Here is a 25,581-nt window from a genome sequence, read left to right as displayed (position 1 = left end):
TGTTTTACCTCTCTTCTGTTTCTTACAGTAAATAGTAATATAATCCTTAAAATAAAAAAACAATTTCTGTGCTTTTGGTGGGGGGAATGGGGAGAGTTGAGGAACCAGGACTTTTCCTCTCTAAATAGTCTTGCGAGAAGAGAATTTCAAGTGTTAAAGCAGTCCTGCATCCTAATCTATGGATTTTAGGAAGATCCCCTAATGTAGGAAATGACAACCTATTCCAGTATTCTTGCCTGGAAAATTCCATGGACAGAGGAACCTGGGGGGCTACATTCCATGGGGTCGCAAAGACTCCAATGCAACTGAGCGACTGAGTACAGCCCAGCATGGCAATTAGTTGTCATCAAGCCCTTCCACATGCTTCCAGTTATCAGCCTCAAGCTTGAGGGCCCCTCGGCAGTGGATAAAGACTTGATGCGGCTGCTTTAAAATCCTGGCTCTGCCGCTTAACAGCTGTATGCATTGAGCAAGTTAGTTTTTCAAAGTTTATGATGTTGACTGAAAACACATAACCGAAAAGTTGAATTAAGTCTTAAGGACCTTGCTGCTGCTGCTAAGTCACTTCAGTCGTGTCCAACTCTGTGCGATCCCATAGACTGCAGCCCACCAGGCTCCCCATCCCTGGGATTCTCCAGGCAAGAACACAGGAGTGGGTTGCCATTTCCTTCTCCAATGCATGAAAGTGAAAAGTGAAAATGAAGTCGCTCAGTCCTGTCCGACTCTTTTCGACCCCATGGACCACAACCTACCAGGCTCCTCCATCCATGGGATTTTTTCAGGCAAGAGTACTGGAGTGGGGTGCCATTGCCTTCTCCGCTTAAGGACCTTACTGAGGACTAAATAGCCTGGAAGTCAGCCTTTTAGATAGCTGTGAGGAACTGTTAGAAAAGAAGGGAGGAGCCAGGATATTGAGGAGCTTTTGCTGAAAAACAAACAAGTAGTGGAACATCAAAAGATTACTGCTAATCACAAAAAAGCAAGACATCTCAAGTTGATTTTAGTGTTTTCCTTTGTATGAGAAGACACAAGAGACTGGCTCATTGAAATCATTCCTTTGTTATGCACCTTAACTATCTCGGGCTAGTATCCTGTTTTTCTTCATTCAAATTTCACCTCAGGGTGCCCCGTTGGGGCAGCTTCAGTGGCTGATAGCTGGATGGAGGGCAATATTCTTTGCTTATTGAAACAGCAGGCAATATTTTTTTGGGGGGGGTCCACAATGGAGAAGATCAGATGAGATAATTCATTTGAGGCACTCAGGGCAATGTCAGAGGCACAGAAAACACTAAATAAATGTTATTAATAGCTGCTATGGTCACTGTGTATAAGGGGAAGCCCTTCTTCTGTGTGGGTTTGTTGACAGCCAATTGCCAGTCCCCAATCCCAGAGTTTTCGACTTTAAACAAATTAGCTTAGCATTTGCCAACTTAAAGAGCTCTTTCCGATTCTGACGCTGTGCTTCCAAAGAATCCAGTTTAAATTCTTTGAGACTTCTCCCAGTCAGAAACTTGAACAGAGCAGTAGCGCTCAACCTGGCTCATTGTCAGAAGCCCTGTTGAGCTTGTAATCTGTCCTGCTTGGACCTTGAGAGCCACCATCTTCAGTGATAGGACCTGGGCATCAATGCTGCAAACAGCTACTGGAATTGAGGGGGATAATAACTAGACCTAAGATATGCTGAGTGTCTGGGTCAGGCACTATGCTAACTCCTTTACCTACCTTGCTTCATTTAATTCTTATAGCAATACTGTGAGGTGGGTACTATCGGTTTCTATATTTTGCAGGTGGGGAAACTGAGGTACCTGAGCCTCAATCAAGTTCTCAGAGCTTAGAAGCGATTGAGGACCTAATGTTTGGGCTATTAGTTGCATTTTAACTGATGCATTCCCTTACTCATTCACCCAAAATTTATTTTACATAACCAGGTAATACCCTAAGAGCCGGGGCATGTAAAAATGAACAGATATCTCCATTCCCATCCTCAAGAAGTTCATGGCTTTAGTTGTTGCTCAGAACTAACAGGAATGACAGATTGCCTTATTTTTCCAAGGATGACGTCAGGTGTCTGTGTTTGAGAGGTTGAAAAGATTTTCTATGGTTACCAGCTTCCTCCTCTCGGTGGCCATATAATGAACCCACCAGTGTCTGCAAACCAGCCACCGAATCTGAAGATCGGGTCTGTCTGCTGCCCACAGATGGTGAGCGTTCTAGGGCTGCCTTGAAGTTCCGAGTTAGCAACTCCTTAGGGTGGTCCTTTGCTCTCCCAGCTGGGGTTATGCCATTCACTTCAGTTAGCATCCAATCCCCTCGGATGGCTGATCAACCAAACCTTGAGGGTAGGAAGCGCATCACCACCGGGCTGGCTGGCAGTCTTACAAGCATAAAACTTGTCAGGTCAGTTCATTTCAGTCACTCAGCTGTGTCCGACTCTTTGTGACCCCATGGACTGCAGCGCGCCAGGCCTCCCTGTCCATCACCAACTCCCGGAGTTTATTCAAACTCATGTCCATTGAGCCAGTGATGCCATCCAACCATGTCATCCTCTGTCGTCCCCTTCTCCTCCTGCCCTCAATCTTTCCCAGCATCAAGGTCTTTTCAAATGAGTCAGTTCTTATAAAACTAAGTATATGTCTATTCTTTGACTCAGCAATTCCACCTCTAGGTATTTTCCCCAAAGAAATGAAAGTATATATTCACCCTGTCACTTACATCTAAAGTGACAGCTTTAAGGTTACGAAATTTCCCAGCAAAGTACGGAGGAAAGACTAAGCCAACTCCCTGGACACCGTGTGAAGCCGATCGGGAAACCGAGCTGCGGGGTCTCTAACCAGGCTGAGACTAAGTTCCTGGCGCAATCTACGACCCCTCACTGCCTCCTAGAGTCAGAGCCGAGCAGTGTTTCAAGTAGGTATGGTATTGAAGCACAGCGATCATCACCTTGGAGCGGGCAAATGATCCTCCCGGGTTAGACAGTCGTGGAAGACACTGTCCCCCAGGGTGCAAGCCACAGCATCTTCTCCGCCCGGGCCCCGAGGGCAGCAGAGAAGGTTTGCATGCAGAGGTCGTTCTCCGGACCGGTATTCGGGTTGCACAGAGGGAGGTGGCAGCGGAACCTTTCTCTTCAATCTCGCTCTCGTTTCCACCCGGGTCCAGTTGGCTCCGGACGCAGTAGCGAAGGCTCAGAAACATGGAGGCGGGGGACACGGGGACTGCTGGACCGTCCTCTCGGCCGGAGGCCTCGGTGTCTGCCGATGACCGGCTTTTCCTGGTTAAAGGTGTGGTGTGGCGAGGTGCGGGTGTCAGGTCAGGGTCACCCGGGGCGCTAGCCTGCGCTGGATCGGGCGTCCCCACGCACACGCTGCCGGGGTAGACCTTGGTTTGAGTGCCCTGAGTCCAGTGGACTGGTCCCGCGAGCTGTTCTGTATAGGCTGCGTTTACCCCGTTCCCTCTGCAGTTTCTCTCTGTCTCCCCCCGGCACCTCCCCTCCCATTTCTAACTCCCAGTGTCTCTTTTTTTCGTCCCCGGGAGAAAGAGGAGACCCTGTGCCTATTCTGTGCTCTTGGGACACTTAACACTGGAATGGCCTCAGGAACCAGAGGTCGTGCGGCCACGCAGGTTTCACAGCCGCCATCATTTACCTTTGCCAGGAGCTTCTTAGCTATCGTTTCTCGAATTTCCAAATTGATTTTTAAATAGTGTCTGAAACTTATTTGTGTCCATCTTTTTAACTTCAGTTTTTTTGTTTTTTCTTCCTTCTCCCCACCCTCTATTTCCTTCCTCCCAAACTCTTGACAGGTGGAATTTTCCTTGGTTCTGTTGCTGCAGCAGGAATGCTAGCTGGATTTGCCACAACATTGTCTTTGGCTAAAAAGAAAAGTCCTGAGTGGTTCAATAAGGTTTGTGACATAGAAATCCGTTGGTAGCACAATTACTGTTTATAAATCAGTGGCAGCTGTTTTGAATAGAAAGTGTTAATGGCCTTTCCTATTACTCTAAGAAGTAAACCAGTGTGGACTTTGAGATTCAAAAGGGTACAATTAATCAACTGTCTTTATTTTCATTTAAAGAAGTAATTATGTGCTTTTTAAACTGTTAGCAGAACAAGACTTTGAAAGCTCGTCCAATACATTTCCTATTCACAACATGACCTTAAATCTCAACCTAGGTAAATTATTCTCAGTTGTAAGAGGCCCCATATTGTATGTAGCACACACACAAAAGTGCCAGTTAAATTCTCGAGAGCACTGCAGTAGCCATTTCTGGCTCAGAGATGTTAAAATGTTGAAATATAGTGCATCTTAGTATAGATGAAAAACACAGGCCAACTTTTTGAACCTGGAAACCGTGCATGTTTGTGCAGTACAGCAGCCCTGCTCCCTGGAAAATTGTCTGGCACGGAGTGGTTGTTTAGTCACGTAAGTTGTGTGCAACTCTTTTGCCACCCCATGGACTGTAGGCTCCTCTATCCATTGGATTTCCCAGGCAAGAATACTAGAGTGCATTGCCATTTCTTCCTTCACAGATCTGCCCCGCCCACGGATCGAACCCACTTCTGTGTTGGCAGGTGGATTCTTTACCACTGAGCCACCAGGGAAGCCCTTAGCTCGTAGTAGGTGTTCAATAAATTTTGGTTGAATGAGCATAACCAACTGAGGGCGGAAAATCCTAATTCCATGAGCAAGTTTGAGCAGTCGCCTGTCATGGACAAGTTGAGTAATTTTCTTCCCATTGTGGTGGTTTTTCTGCATTGTCCTGTCTCTACCCTACCTACATCTTATGGTTTATTTATCCATTAACTTATTTCTTCAATAAATAATTTAAATGTTTAATAAATATAATAAATGTTTATTTAGGATCTTTTATGTGCAGGCACTGTGCTAGCCAGGTGTAAGAGATACAAAAATGAACAGAACATGTGCCCCTCAGGAAGCTAGGTCTGGTGTGGGAGACAAATGTTATATAACTAATCACACAAGTATCAATATAATTACAATTTGATATTTTCTTTGGAAAAAGTGTTATGTGAAAAATCATAAACCAGTTGAATTCCTTTTGACTTGTATTTATCTTTAATAATCTTACAATTATATTTAAGCCTTAAGAATGGTGGGAGACCACATTAAAGTGCATTTGGTTTCCCCTCTGAATATATTCAGGGTTCATAGGGAGTTTTCCGAATCACTGTTAGGAACTTCATGGTCATTTCCTCCCTATGTTACAGAATATTTTCAGAGCAGAAATATGTATCTTGAGGCAGAAATCAGTAAAACCTGAGTGATAGTGATGCTTTAATAGTGGAGTTTTGGTTGATTTCTAAATCCAAGTTAACATGATAACCTTTGGTTCACAGATCTTTTGAGAATCTGATGAAAGCTAGCAATTCTCTCTCAAAAAAAAAAAAAACCACACGTTCACAACTTTGCATTCTATTTTGCAGTTCTAAGATTTGATTCCACATATGGCCTTTGTGATCTAACACAGTGATTTTCAACCTGAGGCCCACAGAACCCTGGGGATTCTTGAGACCCTTTGGGGGGGGTCTGTAAAGTCAGTTACTATGGTGATCCTGCTAAGACACTTGCGCTAGTGGTACAGAAGCAGTAACGCACAAAGTGCTGTGTCATGCTGTAGTTGAGCACAGTGGCCCCAGGCCTGCTAGCAGGCATTGTGGTCCTCTACGCGCACCTGTGGTTAATGCCATCTTTGCAGAAGAATATCCTTGTTGAAGCAGTAAAATTATTTTTAATATCTTGGCCCTTGAACATAACCTCTTTGTGAAGTCTGTGTGAAGAAATGGGCAGTATGCATAAAGCACTTTGCATTATACCAAAGTAATATGTTTTTCTCAAGATAAAGCACTTGTGTGATTGAGTTACAGTCTGAACTAGCCACTTTTTTTTCATGATATATTGTTTTCACTTGAAAGAGCAACTGACAAACTACAGTTATTCAGAAGTATGTAGACATTTTCTTCAAAATGAACAAAATGAACCTTCTCTTCAAGCAAGCAATTGTTAGTATGTGTCGCCGATAATAAAATTCCACCCTTTATAGGTAAAAATTGAATTTAGAAAACTTGTGTCTGCCATTGTGAGCTTGCCAGCTGCTTAAACACCTGAAGCTTTTTTCTGACATTGGTAGTGATATTAATGATGTGATTTTAATATTTAATAAATGATGTCAGGAGTTTGAAAGATAACTTCTTTTGGCAAGTCAGTATTTTCTGAGTGATGATGATGCATGGATGAAAGTTCCATTCAAAATGCAAAATAGACCAATGGATTTTAGTGTAACAAAGTACAATTTATTGATATGATTTTTTATTCCATATTGCAGATCATTTTTAAGAAACTATTTGTCGAGTTTGGGTATATATCAAAGAAGGGAGGCTATTAAAATACTCCTTTTTCCGACCACATACCTGTGTGAGGATAGATTTTATTTGTAGTTTAAAAAAAAAGTGAAAGTCTTAGTCGCTCAGTTGTGTCTGATTGTTTGTGACCCCATGGACTGTACCCCGCCAAGCTCCTCTGTCCATGGGATTCTCCAGGATAGAAGATTGGAGGAGGGTAGCCATTCCCTTCTCCAGGGGATCTTCCCAACCTGAGGATTGAACCTGGGTCTCCTGCATTGCAGGCTGATTCTTTACTGTCTTGAGTATTTGTATACTCCAACCAAAAAACATTGCAACGGATGGGATATAGATGCATGTGTGAAAATAAAGCTCTTTTGTTAAACCAGACATTCAAAAGATTAGCAAAAATGTAAAACATTTCTTCTTTTTGTGCTAAATGTTTTGTAGGATGGTTATTTTAATTCACATAATCAGAAATCTTTGGGATCCAAGTATAAATGGATCCTGAGACCAGGAAATTTGAGCACATCCTCTTTTGGAAGTTAAATATTCTTCAAATAACTGAGTTATTTCAAGACCCATTTAGGAAATGAACAGACAGAAAGGGTGAGTCATCATCTTTCTGATACAGCTATAACTTCTGAGAAATTATAAGAACAAATCTTTACTTTGGTATAATGCAACACAGCTCTTTCTATAATGTAAAGAATATAGCAAAATATATCAGCTAAGAATGCTGTGTGGGGGAAACAGCTAGATTGAACATTCTTTTTAAATATCAGAATTTGATTTATATCAGATTTATCCCGAGATTAAACTGAAAAAGAAAAAAATTGAAAACATGAACATTATTCTTAGGGAAGCAGTTGACTTTCTGACAAACTGAACGATTTGTTTTGATAGTTTCTGTACCTGTGAATAATAGATTAAATCTTCCTGAGAATACATAGAATAAGCATAAGAGGTATTATAAATACAAAATAATGGAAAGCAGTTCTTCTGTTTTTAGATTTTAAGTATCATAACTGCATTGTGATTTGCTAAGATCAACTTCCATGCACACACGCCTTCATTTTAATTTAAATGAAAAGAATAAACAATGTGCTGAAGAAAAATACAGCTTTGATTTATGCATGTGTAGTTATATCTAAAGAGCAACATTATTGTTTGGCGAGTCAGTCTTTGCTGCTGTCAGTCCGTGAGTGTTCATTTTTAAAACTTTGAGCAGGCTGCATAAAGGCCATGTGACATATAACTCCAGTGGATAAAGCTTGATGACTAGACTTAAAAACTTAAGAACAAATCAGTTTTTAACATCATTTTTGACTAAAATTAGTTTTAGAGTATATAGACAGTAGCTGATAATAACTCACTTCCCTCACAGTCAGTTTCTGAGACTGACAGACAAATACAGCATGTGCCTTTTTTTAAAAAAAATCTGAAAGTTTAGCAAACTTAAGATTTTGTTGGAAGTATTGCTGTGTTATTAAGGGCTGTATTTATAACCCATTGTTAACTTTTTTACTTAGCAAAACATGGATTTATGTATATCTATAACATATAGTTTTTGTGCTCAGGGAAATATGAAATTTTTAATTTAAGTTTCAAAAATAAAACTTAAGCCAGAGCACCTAAACTGAGCCTGGTGTAATAATATTTGGTTAATGATACTGCTTCTGGATGGAAATAAGCCAGTTAGAAGTTGGTGTATTTATGTGAAGTCTGTAGTGTCTAGGGAACCACTGAAATTATAGCAGCCTGAGAAAAGGAATAAAATAAGAGAGTAGTTTTCATCATAGAAAATGGCTAAGGAAAATCTCTTGAGAATCTGATCGGGACCAGGCTATTTCTACAAAAAGTATGCCTTTAGATAGGATCTGTTAGGTTTTAGGTGTGGGGATGCAGATAAACAAAATGTTTCTATGTACTGTGAATAGTATTCTCAATCACAAATACATGCCTAAAAAAATACAAAACCTTTATTAAGAATGGGTTGAATAAAAAATAAATGGGTCGAGCAATATAAAGACAATTTTCTAAAAAAGAAAAAAAAAGACTTGAGTAAATGAAAATATATTTCCAGATGAAAGACAGGATATTACAGATTTTCTCTTATCAGTTAACTAATGTTTGATGTTATTCTAATGAAAATGTCAATGAATGGGTGAGTGGGAGTTGGAAGGACTCTTGACAGAATGTTCTACGGTTTTTCTGGAAGAATGAATAGGTAAAAACAAGAAATAATTGATAAAGTGGAAACAGTGTCAGACTTTATTTTTTGGGACTCCAAAATCACTGCAGATGGTGATTGCAGCCATGAAATTAAAAGACGCTTATTCCTTGGAAGAAAAGTTATGACCAACCTAGATAGCATATTCAAAAGCAGAGACATTACTTTGCCGACTAAGGTCCGTCTAGTCAAGGCTATGGTTTTTCCTGTGGTCATGTATGGATGTGAAAGTTGGACTGTGAAGAAGGCAGAGCGCCGAAGAATTGATGCTTTTGAACTGTGGTGTTGAAGAAGACTCTTGAGAGTCCCTTGGACTGCAAGGAGATCCAACCAGTCCATTCTGAAGGAGATCAACCCTGGGATTTCTTTGGAAGGAATGATGCTGAAGTGGAAACTCCAGTACTTTGGCCACCTCATGCAAAGAGTTGACTCATTGGAAAAGACTCTGATGCTGGGAGGGATTGGGGGCAGGAGGAGAAGGGGATGACAGAGGATGAGATGGCTGGATGTCATCACTGACTCGATGGACATGAGTCTGAGTGAACTCCGGGAGTTGGTGATGGACAGGGAGGCCTGGCGTGCTGCGATTCATGGGGTCGCAAAGAGTCGGATATGACTGAGCAACTGAACTGAACTGAACTGAATGTGTATGATGTAAATACTTTGAATATTCAGACTTTTTCTGATTCTATAATTACATCTATGTGATTCTGGTATAAAATTCATAGTATGAAATTAGCTTAGAAACAAACCTCTGTATGTAATTTTCTCAAAAAAGTTGGAGAGGAGAAGGATTAATTCATAGAATGGTGTTGGGGCAGTTGCTAAACTGTTAGGGGAAGTGAACTCCCTTTAGTTATCAGCTTCCAACAGGACTAAAGTAAATATCAGATGAACGAAAAAGCTAGGGGTAAAGAAGTTTTTTAAACAGAAGTATAGCTAGAAGGAAAGAGAAATGACTGTGACTTGGATGAGGGCAGGGAGCTTAAAATCTTTAGAATGCATCCTTGACCAAAAACAAACAAGCAAAATAAAAAGATTAACCTGGGACTTCCCTGAGAGTCCAGTGGTTGAGACTGTGCCTCCACTGCAGGGGGTGTGGGTTCCGTCCTTGGTCAAGAAAGTAAGAGCCCATCATAAACAAACAAGCTAGGGGAATATTACAGTACATGTGATAGGGCTTCAGAGTACATTAATACAGAAAGAATATACAAATTAGAAGACTCTAAGTATATAACATGAATATGCAATTCAAAAGGCATAAACGTTGGCTCATAACTTGGACAAATACACATTCTCAGTAACAGTAGAAATATAAATAGTCTTATGTAAATTTCAGAGGTTTCTTTTTTGTGTTTTTAGTTTACCTGAGACCATCTGATGCTGGCTAGCTTGAAATGGTCCTCATAAAACAGCACTGTAACTTAGTAAAACCTTTTGAAAAACACTTTGTATGTCTATCAGCTTATAAAATATTCATGATTCCTCCACTTAGTAATTCTGTTTTGAGGAATTTTCCCCAAGGACTTTATCAGAAATGTGGACAAGTGTTTAGGCACAAGGAAGTTTTTAATAAAAAAAATTAATATAAAAACCTGAAGCTAGTATATATTAATAACGAATGGCTAAGTAAATTATGATGTCAGTGCAGTGTAACCTTTAAAAATATTTGAGTTCTTGACACTGAGAAGATGAAAGTTGAAGATTAAAAACATTTTAGTGGTGTTAAGTTGTTTTTAAAATGTCAAAATATTTACCATGGTTTACTGGATAATAAGATGGAAGTTTTTTTTAATTCATCCTATTTTTTATACATACCAAATTTTCCTCAGTGATTATATAATCAGAAAAAAGTAAGATTCAGCTTTTGAGGAAGTTAAAATTTTTATTTTTGTTTGTTGATGTTTAATGTGTTTTAGCAGACAGGCCCATGGAGAAAAATAATAAATTCTTAAGATTTCCTAAATTCTACAGTTTCCTTTAAGATTTTTGCAAAGGATAAATTATATTTCATATTCAGTTCAAACTGTGGGAATAAGTGACTGCCCCATAGTTGGTTTCAAGTAGAACCATAAGTATTATCACACCTTTGTCTGTTTCAGCAGTGTGAATATTTGAATTACCCCAAGTAATGATGGTTTTTATTCTAATTTACACTGTGGATTTGTTTCCACTTAAAAAGGTACTTTCATTTACATTTTGTGTTGTGTTGTATTTAGAATCAGAACTGAGAAATGACTGAATGGCAAATTCCTGTTAGTCTATAAAGCCAGACTGCTGAAGTGCTCTAGCTTTTATAAGTTGTGAAGCCTTGAACAAATTATTTAATCTCTCTCTGCCTTAGTTTGGTCTTTAGTGAAAGGAGGATCATAGTACCTGTCTCACAGAGTGAGGCTGAGTGAATTAATACATGCAAAATGCTTTAAACAGTGCTTGTCATATAGTAAGGGAGCAATATAAGCCATATATACATATATCTGCCTGCCTAGATATATATGTATATAAAGCTATATATAATTATCGGGGCTTTCCTGGTAGCTCAGATGGCAAACAATCTGATGCAGTGCAAGAGACCTGGGTTCGATCCCTGAGTCAGCAAGATCCCCTAGAGAAGGGAATGGCAACCAATTCCAGCATTCTTGCCTGGAGAATTCCACAGACAGAGGAGTATGGCGGGCTGTAGTCCACGAAGTCTCAAAGAGGCGGAGACAACTGAGCAACTAACACTCTTCACTTTTCTTTTCATATATAATTATTAACTGTTATGTAGTATTTGGAAATACAGGATCCCTGGGAGATTGCAGTCCTGCAATCTTATAAAAATTTAATCTCATTTAGAAATAGGATTCATGGTCATTTAACGGCATAAGGAAAAATGTGGCTTTGGTCCTTCTGATCAGTCTAATTTAATCATTAGTATCAGTAGTGAAAAGAAGCGTTTATGTATGAATACCACTTGTGCAGCTTATTCATAAACCAGGAGATGTGGAAGAGCGGCTAACCACATTCAGTAGAGCGTCCCTTTGTGCGAGTGGATCGGGTGGCCTCTTCCTCTGGGTCCATAATGGCCTGTCCGTACATGCTGTGCTGTTGCCCTTTGCATTTCGGTCATAACTTCTCGGTGGCTGTGTCCTCCAGTCCCACCCCAGGACTGAAGTATTTGGTCAGAAAGAAGTTGCTCTGTGTACCTAGCCTGGCTTCTGGCACAGTGCCTTGCACCCTCAGATGTTTTTCAGAGAAATTGTGATTTAAGTTATGCAGTTGTTAAGTAGCAGAGCTGGAATTTGAACTTGGATTGGTCCAGTGTTCCAGTTATCATGGTGCTTACCAGAGAGTCGTTAATTGCAAACGCTCTCCAAATATTTATTCTTTCAAAGTGATGATTTTACCTCAGCCTTTCTGTCTTCATTGCAGGGAAGTATGGCCACAGCTGCCTTACCAGAGAGCGGGTCTTCCCTGGCCTTGCGAGCCCTGGGCTGGGGCTCACTTTATGCCTGGTGTGGGGTCGGTGTGATCAGCTTCGCAGTCTGGAAGGCTTTAGGAGTGCACAGTGTAAGTAACTACAGTCTTACAGTTGGTATCTGGATTCTATTTTGTCCTGCCTAAATCGTCCAGATTTTCAAATTTGTATGTCGTTTATTTACTGTCTTAGGAAGTGATGACAGAGAATTGACTGAATTCTTGCTAATAACTAGGTGGCTTGTCATTACTAGTAAATCATATAAATAATTTAAATATTTGAAGGTGGTAAAACTTCAAATATAATTAAAGTAATGACTAATTCATAGCAAATGGTCTTTCTGTATAAATTGGCAAGAGCTACTTGTTCAGGAAAATTTAATTTGGAATAGCTTTCTATGCTGTTTGACATCCATATTTATAAACATCGTTGTAAAATAGTTAAAGCATTTTAAAATTGTTATTTCAATTATTAATGTGTTTACACATTATTGGGAAAAGACTTAGTGCCTGTGTGTGTGTAATTTATACTCCAAGCTGAAGAGCTGTGCATTCAGAATAATGGGAAGTTCTGTGGACCAGGCTCTTTGTGACAGATGGGAGTTGGTAGTGGTTTAGAATGGGTGGCCGCAGTAGAGTTGATGAAAAGAAGTTCCAGTTATATCAGTGTTTCAAAGGTAGGGGCAATAAGGATTTGTTATAAATTGAATGTCAGAGGTGAAAGTCAAGTCAAGGATGTCTCCAGGGTTTGGTCTGAGCAACTAGGAAATCGACGGGATCAGTGTGAGTGGAACAGATATTAGGGGATCATGTAAGGAGCCCAGTCTGGGGCTTGTGAGTTTGGGAGAGCTTTTAGATAGCCAGGAGCCAGGTGGAGAGTCAAGTAAGCAGTTAGATATAGATGGGTGGAATTCAGGGGAGAGGTCAGGTGACGGTATAAATTGGAGACTCCTCAGTATGTGGACACTATTGAGTTGGCCAAAAAGTTCGTTGGGATGTTTCTGTAACATGAGATCAGATGAGCTCACAAAGGCAGTGAATGCAGAGCAGAAAGAGAAAATCTGAGGAAGGAGCTCTTGGGCGTTGCTCAGGTTTCGAGGTTGAGGAATATCAAGGAGGTTTCCCTACCAAAGAGATAGAGAAACCCAGGAGAATGGCGACCTGGATCCAGTGAAAAAAGGTGGATGCTGGGTACATATCGTGTTAGAATGAGAACTGATCCTTTGCTGAGTTGGCGATGTGGAGTCATTGGTGGATAAAGCCTGAGTGGAGTGGATGTGAAGGAGATGGAGGAGAGAGATTGGAGGCCGTGTGTGGGCAAGTCTTGAGTTTGGCTCTAAAGGGAAAGGAAGAAATGGGGTCGTAGCTACAAGGGGGAATGGGATCAAGAGAGTGTTTGTTTTTTAAATTGGTTGAATTAACAGCATGTGTGTGTGCTGATAAAGTGAAGTCGTTCAGTCGTGTCTGACTCTGTGACTCCATGGACTGTAGCCCACGAGGCTCCTCCATCCGTGGAATTTTCTTGGCAAGAGTACTGGAGTGGGTTGCCATTTCCTTCTCCAGGGGATCTTCCCAACCCAGGGATCGAACCCAGGTCTCCCGCATTGCAGGTTGACAATATTTTATGTGCTGATAGGTGTGGAGAAATTAATGCAAGGGTTGTGGGGGGGTTGTTGGAGTAACAGGTGCTATTATTAAATTGTTCACATTTGGCTTAATCATAACTACATAGGCATTAGTGTACTTTTCACTTAAAATATATTGATAGACTGCTTTTTTCCTAGTCTAATCTTTATATTTAAAGTAACTGCCCAATAGTCACTGTAACAATAAAATAGGGATTGATTTAAAAAGTTAGAGAACTTGTGGCTGAAGATTTTTTGATGATTTTTAGACACCTCAGTTTTCCTTTTGATCAATGTAAAATCTCTTCATTTCAGGCATTGTACCAGACATTTTAGACATAGCAGATTATTTAATCCTCTCAATAACTATGAAGCAGGTATTAATATCTCCTGTGTTATAAATTAGGAAATGAGGACTCAGGTCAGTCACTTGCCCAAGATCACGCAGCGTGTAATTGGCAGAGTCAAGATTTGAAGGCATATCTGATGATCTGCAGAACCTAGCCTGTTTCCAGTTTTACCTCCCTTGGCTAAGATGGACAATAAAGGAATAAGTCCAAGGGGCCAGGGCAGGGGGACGGAGCAAGTGAATTTGGTTTTGATTGTGGCATGATCCACAGTCTTGATAACTTGACAGATTTTACTGGGTATCTTCAATGTGAACCTCATCTCCTAACATAATTGACCTCAGTCTGGTATAGGATGGGCTGTTCTTTCCTCCTATAATATGAGAGCCGTTATTTGAAAACAAATGGAAAAGGTTGGGAGGAAATATGTCTGGTGATAATATGTGAATGAATTATGGGTGTGTGGGTCAATTTCTTATTTTACTTTTCTTTGTAACTCTTAAATATGTATTGCTTTAACAGTAATACTGCTTTAAAAAAATAGTCCTAGGTTTTATTTTTATTAATTTATGCTGACTATAAAGCACAACTGCTGGGGAGTTCACAAAGCCTCCTTGACCACATATGAACTCTGTGTCGGTGTTGGGGGGGATGCAAGTAAGAGTCAAGTTATTAAGTTTTTGATTTCTATAAAAATGGCAGTCTGTTAGCACATCACATTGAGTGCACAGAATTGATAATGTTTCTAGAGTTCAGCATAGGTCATAAATCAAGTAGTGAAGTTTTAAGGTATTTACAAATATGAACAGTCTGATTTAGAAGAGTCATAATGAATCCAGATTTTCATAGACCAACAAAATTAGGCTCTACATTATATGCTTGAGAACTTGGGCTTTATGGGCTAGACTGTGCTATTTTTTAAAAATTTATTTATTTTAATTGGAGGCTAATTACAGTATTGTGGTTTTTGCCATATATTGACAGGAATCAGCCACTGGTGTACATGTGTCCCCTAGCTGTGCTATTTTAGTTTCTAGGATGTGAACTTTTTGTTTTATGGCACTGATTAGAGATTATTACTTACATAAAATATCTGAGGGGCCGAATTCTTTTCTGATTGGCACTATTGATTCTTTAGATTGGCACTTTTGCCATGTCTGAGAAGTCTCACAGAAAAACGAACCCACTGGTAATTTTTTAGGATACATCTCTTAAAAGCCGCAGTGTTTATTAATTTGTTTATTCAAAAGACAAATGTGGGCCTTCCCTCAGCCTGGCACTGAGCTAAGACAGAGCTCCCTGGTGGACAGTATGAGTGATTTTCCAAGGAAATTCTTGTTAGATGACTCTGCTCTGAGGCTTATGGAGAGCAATGTGGTATATATTTCAGTTCTGCATTTAGAGTTTTGATGATAACCATGAGGTTGCCCTGATTCCAGGGATGAAATTTTATTACTATTTACTGCCTCTTACTAGGAAATTATGAGCAACCTAAGTAACATATTAAAAAGCAGAGATATTACTTTACCAACAAAGGTCCGTCTAGTCAAGCCTATGGTTTTTCCAGGGGTCATGTATGGGTGTGAGAGTTGGACTGTGAAGAAAGCTGAGCGCCAAAGAATTTATGCTTTTGCACTGTGGTGTTGGAGAAGACTCTTGAGAGTCCCTTGGACTGCAAGGAGATCCAATCAGTCCATCCTAAAGGAGATCAGTCCTGGGTGTTCATTGGAAAGACTGATGCTGAAGCTGAAACTCCAGTACTTTGGCCACCTCATGTAAAGAGTTGACTCATTGGAAAAGACTCTGATGCTGGGAGGGATTGGGGGTAGGGGAAGGGGATGACAGAGGATGAGATGGCTGGATGGCATTACCGACTCAATGCACATGAGTTTGGGTGACCCCTGGGAGTTGGTGATGGACAGGGAGGCCTGGCGTGCTGCGATTCATGGGGTCGCAAAGAGTCGGACACAACTGAGTGCCTAAACTGAACTAGGAAATATCATTCTTCTGTGAGGAAGGAAAAGTTTTAGTCAAAAAATGTTGAGCAAAAATGGTCCCAGCCTTTGCATTCACATAGTATTGAGATGGTCATTCTAGATAAACACATGTAAATCAGAATCAATTCCTGCTTCAGATAGTTAAATTGTAAATAAATCTGTGGTATAAACCAGTTCCATGAAAAAGGGTGCCCTCTAGTGGCTGACCTAGAGCAGCTCGCGTTCCCTGTTTTAATTCACAGCTCCATCTGCTGGCCTAAAAGGGACCATGTTGAAAATGCTTAAAGCAAAGCTTTTTTTTTTTTTTTTTTCCACTTATTTTGTTTTGGGCTGTGCTGGTCTTGGTTGCTGCGGGGGCCTTTCTGTGGTTTCGGTGAGCGGGGGCTGCTCTCTGGCTGTGGTGCACTGCCTTCCCGGTACAGAGGCTTCTCACTGTGGCGGCTTCTCTAGTGGGGAGCGCGGGCTCTACGACGTGCAGACCTCAGTAGTTGCGGCACGTGGGCTCCATAATTGTGGCCCCCGGGCTTAGCTGATCCACGGCCTCTGGGATCTTCCTGGGTCTGGGGTCGAACCCAGTGTCTCCTGCGTTGGCAGGTGGATTCTTTACCACTGAGTGGCCAGGGAAGCCCTAAAGCAAAGCTCTTCAGTTTCTTAGAAATATTTTGGATTTACTCGTTGTTTATTCAGAGTTAGTGTAGAAGTTCATTCCACATGGAACATGTTTAATGTATCAGATATAAAGAAAAAATTTTAATTTACACAATGGTAGATCATTTAAGAAGAGATTCCAGAAAAGGAGAGAGCTAGTGGAAGCTGTCTTGTCAGCCAGCTGAAGCAGATCAGGGTGCCCAGGGTTTAAAGTGGGACCCCTGCCTACCTTCGAGTCAGAATCAGTGCAGGTCCAGCCTGGCATCACCACACCAACTCCACCCTGCTCACCAGCTGTGGGCATGGCCTGATTGCTCAGAATGGGCTCATCAATTACTTTGAATTATGGTATTTTATCATGTGATTATTTTATCACAGCATCTGAACTGTGGAAAGAATGAACATTTAGTATGGGTTCATGTTAAGTTTAGAGACTTGTGGAGAGTAAATGCTTTTCAGGCAGGTAATAAGGGCATTAGTGATATTAACTGGTGACCCCTCAATTGTCAAAAGAAAAACTGTGCCACCTACAGTTGTTTAAACGGTAACTTCTTTACCTTTTATTGTTTGTAGTTGGTATAGACTGAGAGGTTGAGCATATTTATGGTTAGACTGTCTTGGTCTTTTTTTCCTTCCCTTTGAAGGAAAAGCATTTGGTGTATAAAAAATTCCTGACTAATATGATAGAAATCATTATAGCTTTTCATGCCTAATGGACCTGTGTTCTACATTTATTTGAGGTGAGGTTATCTCAAAATACTGGTCAGAATCACCCACTGCTAACATTTACTGTAGTTTGTATAGAATATATTCATGGTACTTGGTATAGTTAAAATTTACAAGTCACTTACAGTTGTCTTCACAGGAGCTAAAACCTTGATAGTAATAAAACCATGAATGGAAACATTTTCATTTATTGTGAAATACTTAAGTTGTCCCAAGATTTTAATTTAAAAATCAATTTATAAATGTTTTTTTTTTAAACCATGGGATAAGAGGTATTTGTTTTTATTTATATATATTGGTATTTATTTTTAAAGAAAAATATTTAGGACCTATCTTTCGTTAAACAAAGATGATTTTGTGTTTTGTAAAAAAAAATGTACCTATTGCTTAAAAAGTCAATGCAGAAAAGTTAAAAAAAAATCACCAGAAATCTCTGAGTTGTAATCACTTGTTAGAGTAGAAACATCCGTTTAGACCTTGTATAGGCATGTTCGTATAATTGTAAAATATTTTTTTATTGTACTACTCTAGAACTTTTTTCACTGAATAGTCACAGGAACATCTTTGCACCGTAGAGTGCCTCAGTCTCCATTGCTTTTAATGGCTGTGTGGTGCTCAGCTGTGAGTTGTGATTTACCTGGGCAGCCGGCGGCGTTTGGATTGTGATTTTTTGCTCTCAGGCGCCACGGTGAACCTCTGTGGGCACACGTCTTTCTGTACTGTGTTTTGTCAAGAAATGTGTTCTAAAGACAAGATGTTATTGTTGAATCAAAGTGTATTTTTTTAAAAATGTTTCTGATATCTGTTGTTAAAATGTCCCCCCAGGAAAATGTATAAAATTTAGAAGATATCAGCAATGTATACAAGTTGCCTAGCCTCCTTGCCATTAGTGGCTTTCGTTACTCTGAAGTTTTGCCAGTCTGACATATGGAAAATGTCTCCTTTTACCTGTCTCTCTGAAGACCCTGCTGCTGTACAGGCTTTTATGGGAATGATCTGCGATTACTCTACAGCCCCAATCTTCTTCATTTAATATAGGTTGCTTTTTTCTCAAAAGCCCAGACCTCTTTTTCTTTAAAAAACTAAAAGTTAAACATGTTAAAACAAACATATTTTAAACATCTCTCTAAAAGTTGTCATTTGACTTTTCCTGTTGTAAGTGAAAGTGAAAGTCACTTGGTCATGTCCGACTCTTTGCAACCCCATGGATTATTACAGTCCATGGGATTCTCCAGGCCAGAATACTGGAGGGGGTAGCCTTTCCCTTCTCCAGGGGATCTTCCCAACCCAGGAATCGAACCCAGATCTCCTGCGCTGCAGGCGGATTCTTTACCAGCTGAGCCACCAGGAAAGCCCTTTCCTGGTCTAAGGGAGATCTTATTTAATAAGTTCTTTTCCATTATGGCTTCTTACAGGATATTGATGCAGTTCCTGTGCCCTGCAGTAGGACCTTGTGTATCCATTCTCTGTATATTAGTTTGCAGCTGCTAGTCCCAGATTCCCAAGCCAGCCCTCCCTGCCCCTGCAGCTGCAAGTCGGCTCCCTTCCTCTGTTCTGTAGGTAAGTTCCTGTGTGTCATGGTTTAGATTCCACATAGAAGTGAGATCCTTTGGTATTTGTCTTTCTCTTTCTGACTTCCTTCACTTACTATCAATATGATAACCTCTAGATCTATCCATGTTGCTGCCAGTGGCATTGTTTTGTTCTTTTTTCTGGCTGAGTAATATTCCATTGTGTACGTGTGTACCGTATCTTTATGCACGCATCTGTTGCTGGGTGTTTAGGTTGTCTCCATGTCTTGGTTGTTGTAAATAGTGCTGTTGTGAATTTAGGGGTGCGTGTCTCCTTCTGAGCTACAGTTTTCTGTTAATATATTCCCAGGAGTGAGATTACTGGATCATAATGGCAACTCTGTTTTTTAGTTTTAGTTTTTTGAGGACCCTCCGTACTGTTCTCCATAGTGGCTGGACCAGCATTGCCACCAGCAGTGTGGGAGAGTTCCCTTTTCTCCACACCCTCTCCAGCATTTGTTATTTGTAGACTTCTTGATGATGGCCATTCTGACTGGTCTGAGGTGGTACCTCATTGTAGTTTTAATTTGCATTTCTTTAGTAATGAGCGGTGTTGAGCACCTTTTCATGTGCCTGTGGGCCATCTGAATGTATTCTAAGAAAGATCTTTTACAGGAAGGACTGTTACACCTCATCTCTGAGACAATATGGGATGTACTCTAATAAAACTTACTTTCTCCAGTCTCTTTTTGGTAGCTGTTGCTAGGAATACTTTTATATTAATATTTAGGCCCACTTCTTAATTACCTTATGACCAGCTTGAGGGCTTTTGCTAATTACAGTCAGATCTCTTGACTTTTTGCTTATTTCAATTTTTACCAACATTCTGGTGTATCTCATATTAAGTGCATTTATTCTTTCACTATGTTTCAGATGAAAGCAGCATTGTAGGGTGAATGCTCAAATGCCATATGTAAAATAAAACTAAGGGAAAGCTTTAGAGTTTTCCACTTCTAAGATATCTGAGAAGGAAGCAGACTTCTTGCTATATACTATTCATTGGTTTAGGTTAAAGATTAAAAACAAATTGGAGTCTCCTGGCAAATGGTTTCTTGGTAGCCACTTCTGAGTGGTCTGCAGGGGAAGTCTGAAAAGAGGCTGAAACATTTTTCTGTGTCCTCGCCTAGTCTAGCTTAAGTGCTTCCAGAGATTTCTACCAGCTTCTGCCTCCAGGAAGAGAGCTTCAGTTTCTTATTCTGCTTACCGCCTGTCAGCAGCCCCAGCCTGGCTTCCTCTTCCTGATGGTACCTCCTTGACCACTCAGAACACGTCATCATGACCTTGCAGAAATGGCTCCATCTGTCAAGCTCTCGGGCCTTCAAACAGCTTAAGTGTTGAGGAATGTTTTTCCTAGAATCGTTTTTAAATTAATTGGAAGTGGCACTGTGTACCAGTTAAATTCAGGTCTGAGGTGACAAGAACATCTCTGTACCCCTTCCTTCCCATTCCAGGGCAGCTCTGATGGGCTGGGCCTCCCAGTGGTGAGAGGCACTCTGTGAGTATGGAGAAGCAATTGGGTGACAGGGAGACCGAATCAAAGGGGCTTGCTCTGCTTAAAATGGGAGATAGTGACTGATGTACTCTTTCTTTTTTCTTTTTCTTTTTTAAAGCCAAGGGAGGAAGGAAGAAGGGATTCAGCTGTTTTGGCATATTGGCAAGATTCCTCTTTTGAAAACCCATCAGTTTCCTTCTATAAGTAAAATAGGGCCCCCAGCATATTACAGTAAGAATGTGCAACAGTTACCAGGGAAGATAAGCCCTGCCTCAGAAGCCTTCTCGTTCCAGGCCTGACCCAAATCAGGCCTAAGTACCTGAAGAGCGTTATCAGTCTTAACGCCACTGGAGGGCTGGCAGCCTCGGTGTCGCGTGTTCTCCTTTCCTTTGTCCTTACTTTCTTGCCTGAGCGTAGAAAACTGGGCTCATGTGAGCTGATCTCTGGCCAGAGTGCTGTGGGGTGAAGACCTGAGAGCGCACTCTTTCCCCTTAAGCTTTCTGTTCAGAGGCACCTACTCCTTCACCTCTGACCCTCGGCGACCCCATGGTCTGTAGCCCACCAGCCTGCTCTATCCATGGGATTCTCCAGCCAGGAACACTGGAGTGGGTTGCCATTTCCTGCTCCAACCTCTTATTGGTTAGTCCCTTACAAATATCTAAAACTATGGAAAAAAATATATCAGTTGGGCTTCCCTGGTGGCTCAGACAGTAAAGAATCTGCTTGTGATGCAGGAGACCTGGGTTTGGTCCCTGGGTTGGGGAGATCCCCTGGAGAAGGAAATGGCAACCCACTCCAGTACTCTTGCCTGGAGAATGCCATGGACAGAGGAGCCTGGTGGGCTGTAGTCCGTGGGGTCACAAAGAGCCGGACACGACTGAGCAGCAGACACTTTCACTTTCAGTTTATCAATCAGAATATGAAATATTCTCTGTAGTTTTCCTGACTGAAATACTTCTAACAATTTTAAGCAATGTTAGCTGTGACAAGACTCGGGGCTTTCAAAGCTCTGGTGGTTTTTGTGCTTTTTCATGACCCTGCTTTGGCTGTTGTTTTTCGCTTCCCACCCCCCTGTTTACTGTAGTTTCCTCCTCTGCCCTTGTATTTTCTCCATGGTTCTGTTCATTCCAGTGGCTTCCTCTTCATGCAGACAACTGCCAGGACCGCATCTCCAGCCAGACCCCTGAACTCCTAGCTCGTGGGCGCATTTGACTGGACACTGATCTTGGATGTCCTGCTGGGGTCGTGTGTGGTTCCACTTGAACTGTCATTTACTTCCCGTTTCAGCCTCCAGCCTACTCCCAGCATCGCTTGGGTGAATGGCAGCAGCATCCGCCATCCAGCAGTGCTGCCTAGACTGAAAAGCTGGATTTTATTCATGACCACACGCTTTCTCCCCCCTCAGTCTGATGTGTCACCAAGTTCTGCTGCTACTCTGCCCCCACAGCCCTGTGGCTGGGGGCACCTTCCTGCCCCACGCATCTTATCATAGCTAACGCTGGTTCTGCCTGCCTCCCACCTGGCCCTGCCGTAGTCTTTCTCCACACGCGGCTAGGACACGCTGGGCTTCATCTTCCCCACACCTGCCTGCAGCTGAGGTAGGCTGTACCAATCACCTCTGCCTACAGCCATACCATGGATATGGTGGGCCTTTTGACATGCCTGTGAGACCCAAGAGATGCTGCTACCAAAGCCCCACCCCCACGAGGGCATTCGACCTCCTCCCACCTGCCTCTGCCCGAGGACCTCACTCCCGTAATTATCCCCAGCCTTTGCTGATCAATGGCCTTCCCTCTGCTGCAATGTGTAGAGACGTGCTCTAGTCTCTCCCACCTAGAAGTCTTGTCTTCTCCGGCTACCAGCCCATTTGCCTGCTTCCTGTCATAGAAGAGATTCTGAAAGACTTGCCTGTGATCCCTGTCTCCACTTCCTCCCCCGTTTATCCTCAGTCCAGCTTCTTTCCCAGCACCCCTGAAACTGCTGGTGTCAGGGCTCTGGTGCCCTGCATGTTGCCGGGTCCAGGTCTGGTCTTTACTCTTCTGTTACTTGATCTCTCAGGAACGTTTGACACAAGTGAGCCTTCTCCCCTCCATGGATGCTGTCTCTCGGCTTCTGCGCCTTTCACTTCGCCCTTTGTGTGTGTCTCCTTTGCCGGCTCGTCCCCTGCAGACCCTGAAGCATTGGCGTGTCAGGTGGCTGCATACTTGGACCCCTGTTCTCCATCTGAACTCAGTCCTTGGTGCCGGTGATTAAAAGCAATCTACAGTCTGACAGTGTCCACATATACAGTTCCAGCCTGACCTTCAGATTTGCCTTGAAACCACACGTGGTCCATCTCTTGTGTCTCACGGCATGTCAGAGCCCCAGCTCCTAACCAGAACTCTTGGGTTTCCTTACCTTCTCCCCAACTTGCTCCTCCCTCAGTCTCTTCCATTTCAGTGAGTGCCACACCCATCTCCCCAATCGTTCAAGCCAAAAACCCAGCAGAGAATCATCTTAGATTTTCTCATTTCCCATCTTTCCCTTCATCTAAACCATGAGTGCTTGTTAGCTCTGCTGCTAAACACAGCCCGGCTGTTTCATCTCTCTCCACCTCCATTTTTGCCTGGTGTATTGAAATGGTTTCTTATCTAGTATCTCAGCTTCACTTTCCCTAGAATTTTTTCCCACACAGATATGTTTTAAATGTAAGTCATATCACGTCACTCCTTTATCTAGAAACCCTTCAGCATCTCCTGTTGAGGAAATCTTATAGGATGTAGCCCCACCAACCTCCCTGACCTCACCTGAGCCCCGACAAGGACCCCTCCCATCCCCTACACTAACCTGGCCCTGGACCTTCTTGTTCCTTCAGCACACCTGCCTTATTTCTGCACAGAGCCTTTCTAGCTTTGCCCAGGACACTCCTTCCCTGGGTCTTTGCACGGCTGGTTCCATGTGCCCATCTAAGGTTTCAGCCCAGATTTATTTCCCCTCCTCAGAGACACTTCCCCAGACTATCTGATTAATTGTCCAAATGCAGGAGCCTCTTCACTCCCTCCACTCAGTTCCTCTTTGGTGTTGCCCGATTTTCTTTTCCTCATAATGCTTGTTGCAAAATGAAGTTACACTAACCACTTAGAAACTGTTTCTGTCTTTGCGAAAAGAACCTAAATTCTAAGAAGGTGGCACCCTCATTTCCCTCGTTCCCTGCTGTGTCCTCGGCACCCACCAGAGCCTCGCACGGAGGAGGTGCTCTGCGGGGTGAAATCTGATCACGCCGCTGTGTTGTTTCAGTGGCTCCTTCTTCCCTTGAGAGTATGTTCCAGGTTCTCTGATACGGTTTATGAGTCCCTCTGTGGCCCGGCCCCTGCTTATGCTTTAACTTGTTGATTCTCAGCTGGGGTGGGGGAGGTGTGGGGGGCAGTTTTGCTGGGTCCCACCCCCAGCCACGAGAGAGAGCTGGCAGTGTCTGGAGGTCCTCTCGGCCGTCATAACTGCAGGGGGGCATCTAATGGATGGAGGTCAGTGGTGGTTTAGTTGCAAGTCCTGTCCGACTTTTTTGACCCCATGGACTGTACCCACCAGGCTCCTCTGTCCATGGGATTTCTCAGACAAGAGTACTGGAGTGGGGTGCCATTTCGTCTTCCAGGGGATCTTCCCGACCCCGGGATCGAACCCCCGTCTCCTGCATTGCAGGCTGCTGCTAAACATCCCACAGTGCATAGGACAGGCCACAAAGAATAGTCTATTCCAAAATGTCAGGAGTGCCACTGTTGAGAGTCTAGCTGTTCCTCTCATCCTTTGTCGTGGTCAGAGGTCTACGCCTGCTGAAAGAGCGTGTTCTTTCTAGCAACAGAGCCTTGTCCTTTCCCCCACCTGGGACACTCCTTCCCCTCTTTACTGTTCCCAGCTGTTGTTGAACCTGTTCATGGCCTTGATGGAGGCAAATTAAGCTTTAACCTTTACAACGTGAAATTAAATCTGTTTTAGCAGTTTGAAGTTTTTTTAAATAAAGATAACTTAAGTTTCTACCTCAAATTGAAAGTAGCTTCCATACACAAACATTCTTCTTTTTTTTTTGGATGGGTAAGGCTGTTGTTACTGAGGACTACAGTATTATATGTATTATTAGTCCAGTTGCAGAGAATAAATGAGCTGACTTAGTAAACAGCACCTATGCAGTTAGTTTAATTTTTCGACCATAGGCTCTTTCTCACTTTTTAGATATGATTTAGTGTGTTTAAACACACGTTAATGAATTTTAGTTTCTTTGTGCCATGTTTTCATGTTTTCCTTTTTAATGACTAATACGAGCAGCTCCCCAGTTGATGTTACAGTATATGAGCGCCATGAGTAGGAAGGTGGCCCCTGGGTTTTTTTGAATTGACGGTCTGCCTTTGTTCTACTCACAGAGCAGAGCTTTGTGGCCCTGCTTTTGTCCTTCCCCGAGCAGTCCCACTATTGCTGATGAAAGAAAATACTTTCAGGTTCTGTGATTTGTAAAGACCCCCACATGAGGATTACAGAGTTAGATAGAGCGTGTATTTATGAGCAATAGAATCACAGCCCACTAATTTGTTAAAAACTACAATTTGCATGGTACGATTTTTAAATCACAAGATTTAAAAAAAATTGTGTTTATATAATGCTCAGCTTGCTGCTTGTAATATTAACACAACCCTCATTGCATCTTTTTTTTTCTTTTTCAAATCCATTTGCACATGGATTATTTTTTCTAAAACTTTCCATAAAAAAAATATTTTAAATAACTTCCAAGGATAAAAATATTCCTTCTGCCATTGCATATTTATTTTACTGTGTTTCTAGCACTGTATACTCTTTTTAAATTTTATGTTCTAACTTGGTAAAGGTAGATACTAGTTTTGGAAGGGATTAAGAAATCTTTTAGTTTACTCATAGCTTTATCTGAAACTTATTGTATCAACCTTGCTAAAAAACCCCAAATAGGCACCATTTTCCTTACCCCTTTATTCAAAACTCCACACCAGGTGGATTCTCCAGCCCTGTATTTCCATCTCATTCTCACTTGTTAGCTCCCAGAGCCTTACTTGACTCAGTTCTGTAGTTATTTCCTCATTGTTTTCTACCATGAACAGTGACTGAATCCCTGATCATGTACCAAGCT

At 41.8% G+C, this 25,581-nt stretch overlaps 1 protein-coding gene across 2 annotated transcripts in view; it reads left to right on the top strand.

Annotated features, from left to right (window-relative positions):
* TMEM242 (transmembrane protein 242) overlaps nucleotides 3,161-25,581 on the top strand; it is a 41,301-nt gene continuing 18,880 nt past the window's right edge. Inside the window, exons 1-4 of one of the 2 annotated variants that reach the window (XM_018053405.1) lie at nucleotides 3,161-3,278; nucleotides 3,799-3,899; nucleotides 12,003-12,140; nucleotides 18,806-18,950. In XM_018053405.1, coding sequence (XP_017908894.1) covers nucleotides 3,191-3,278; nucleotides 3,799-3,899; nucleotides 12,003-12,140; nucleotides 18,806-18,950 — 472 coding nt within the window. In that variant the 5' untranslated portion in view covers nucleotides 3,161-3,190. The remainder of the gene's footprint in view (nucleotides 3,279-3,798; nucleotides 3,900-12,002; nucleotides 12,141-18,805; nucleotides 18,951-25,581) is intronic. The other variant, XM_005684938.3, reaches the window with a different exon arrangement.

The sequence above is a fragment of the Capra hircus genome, chromosome 9 (assembly GCF_001704415.2).
Source record: "Capra hircus breed San Clemente chromosome 9, ASM170441v1, whole genome shotgun sequence".
Taxonomy (NCBI): domain Eukaryota; kingdom Metazoa; phylum Chordata; class Mammalia; order Artiodactyla; family Bovidae; genus Capra; species Capra hircus.
Note: the sequence above shows the minus strand (reverse complement) of the source record. Positions and strands in the feature narration are given on the sequence as shown.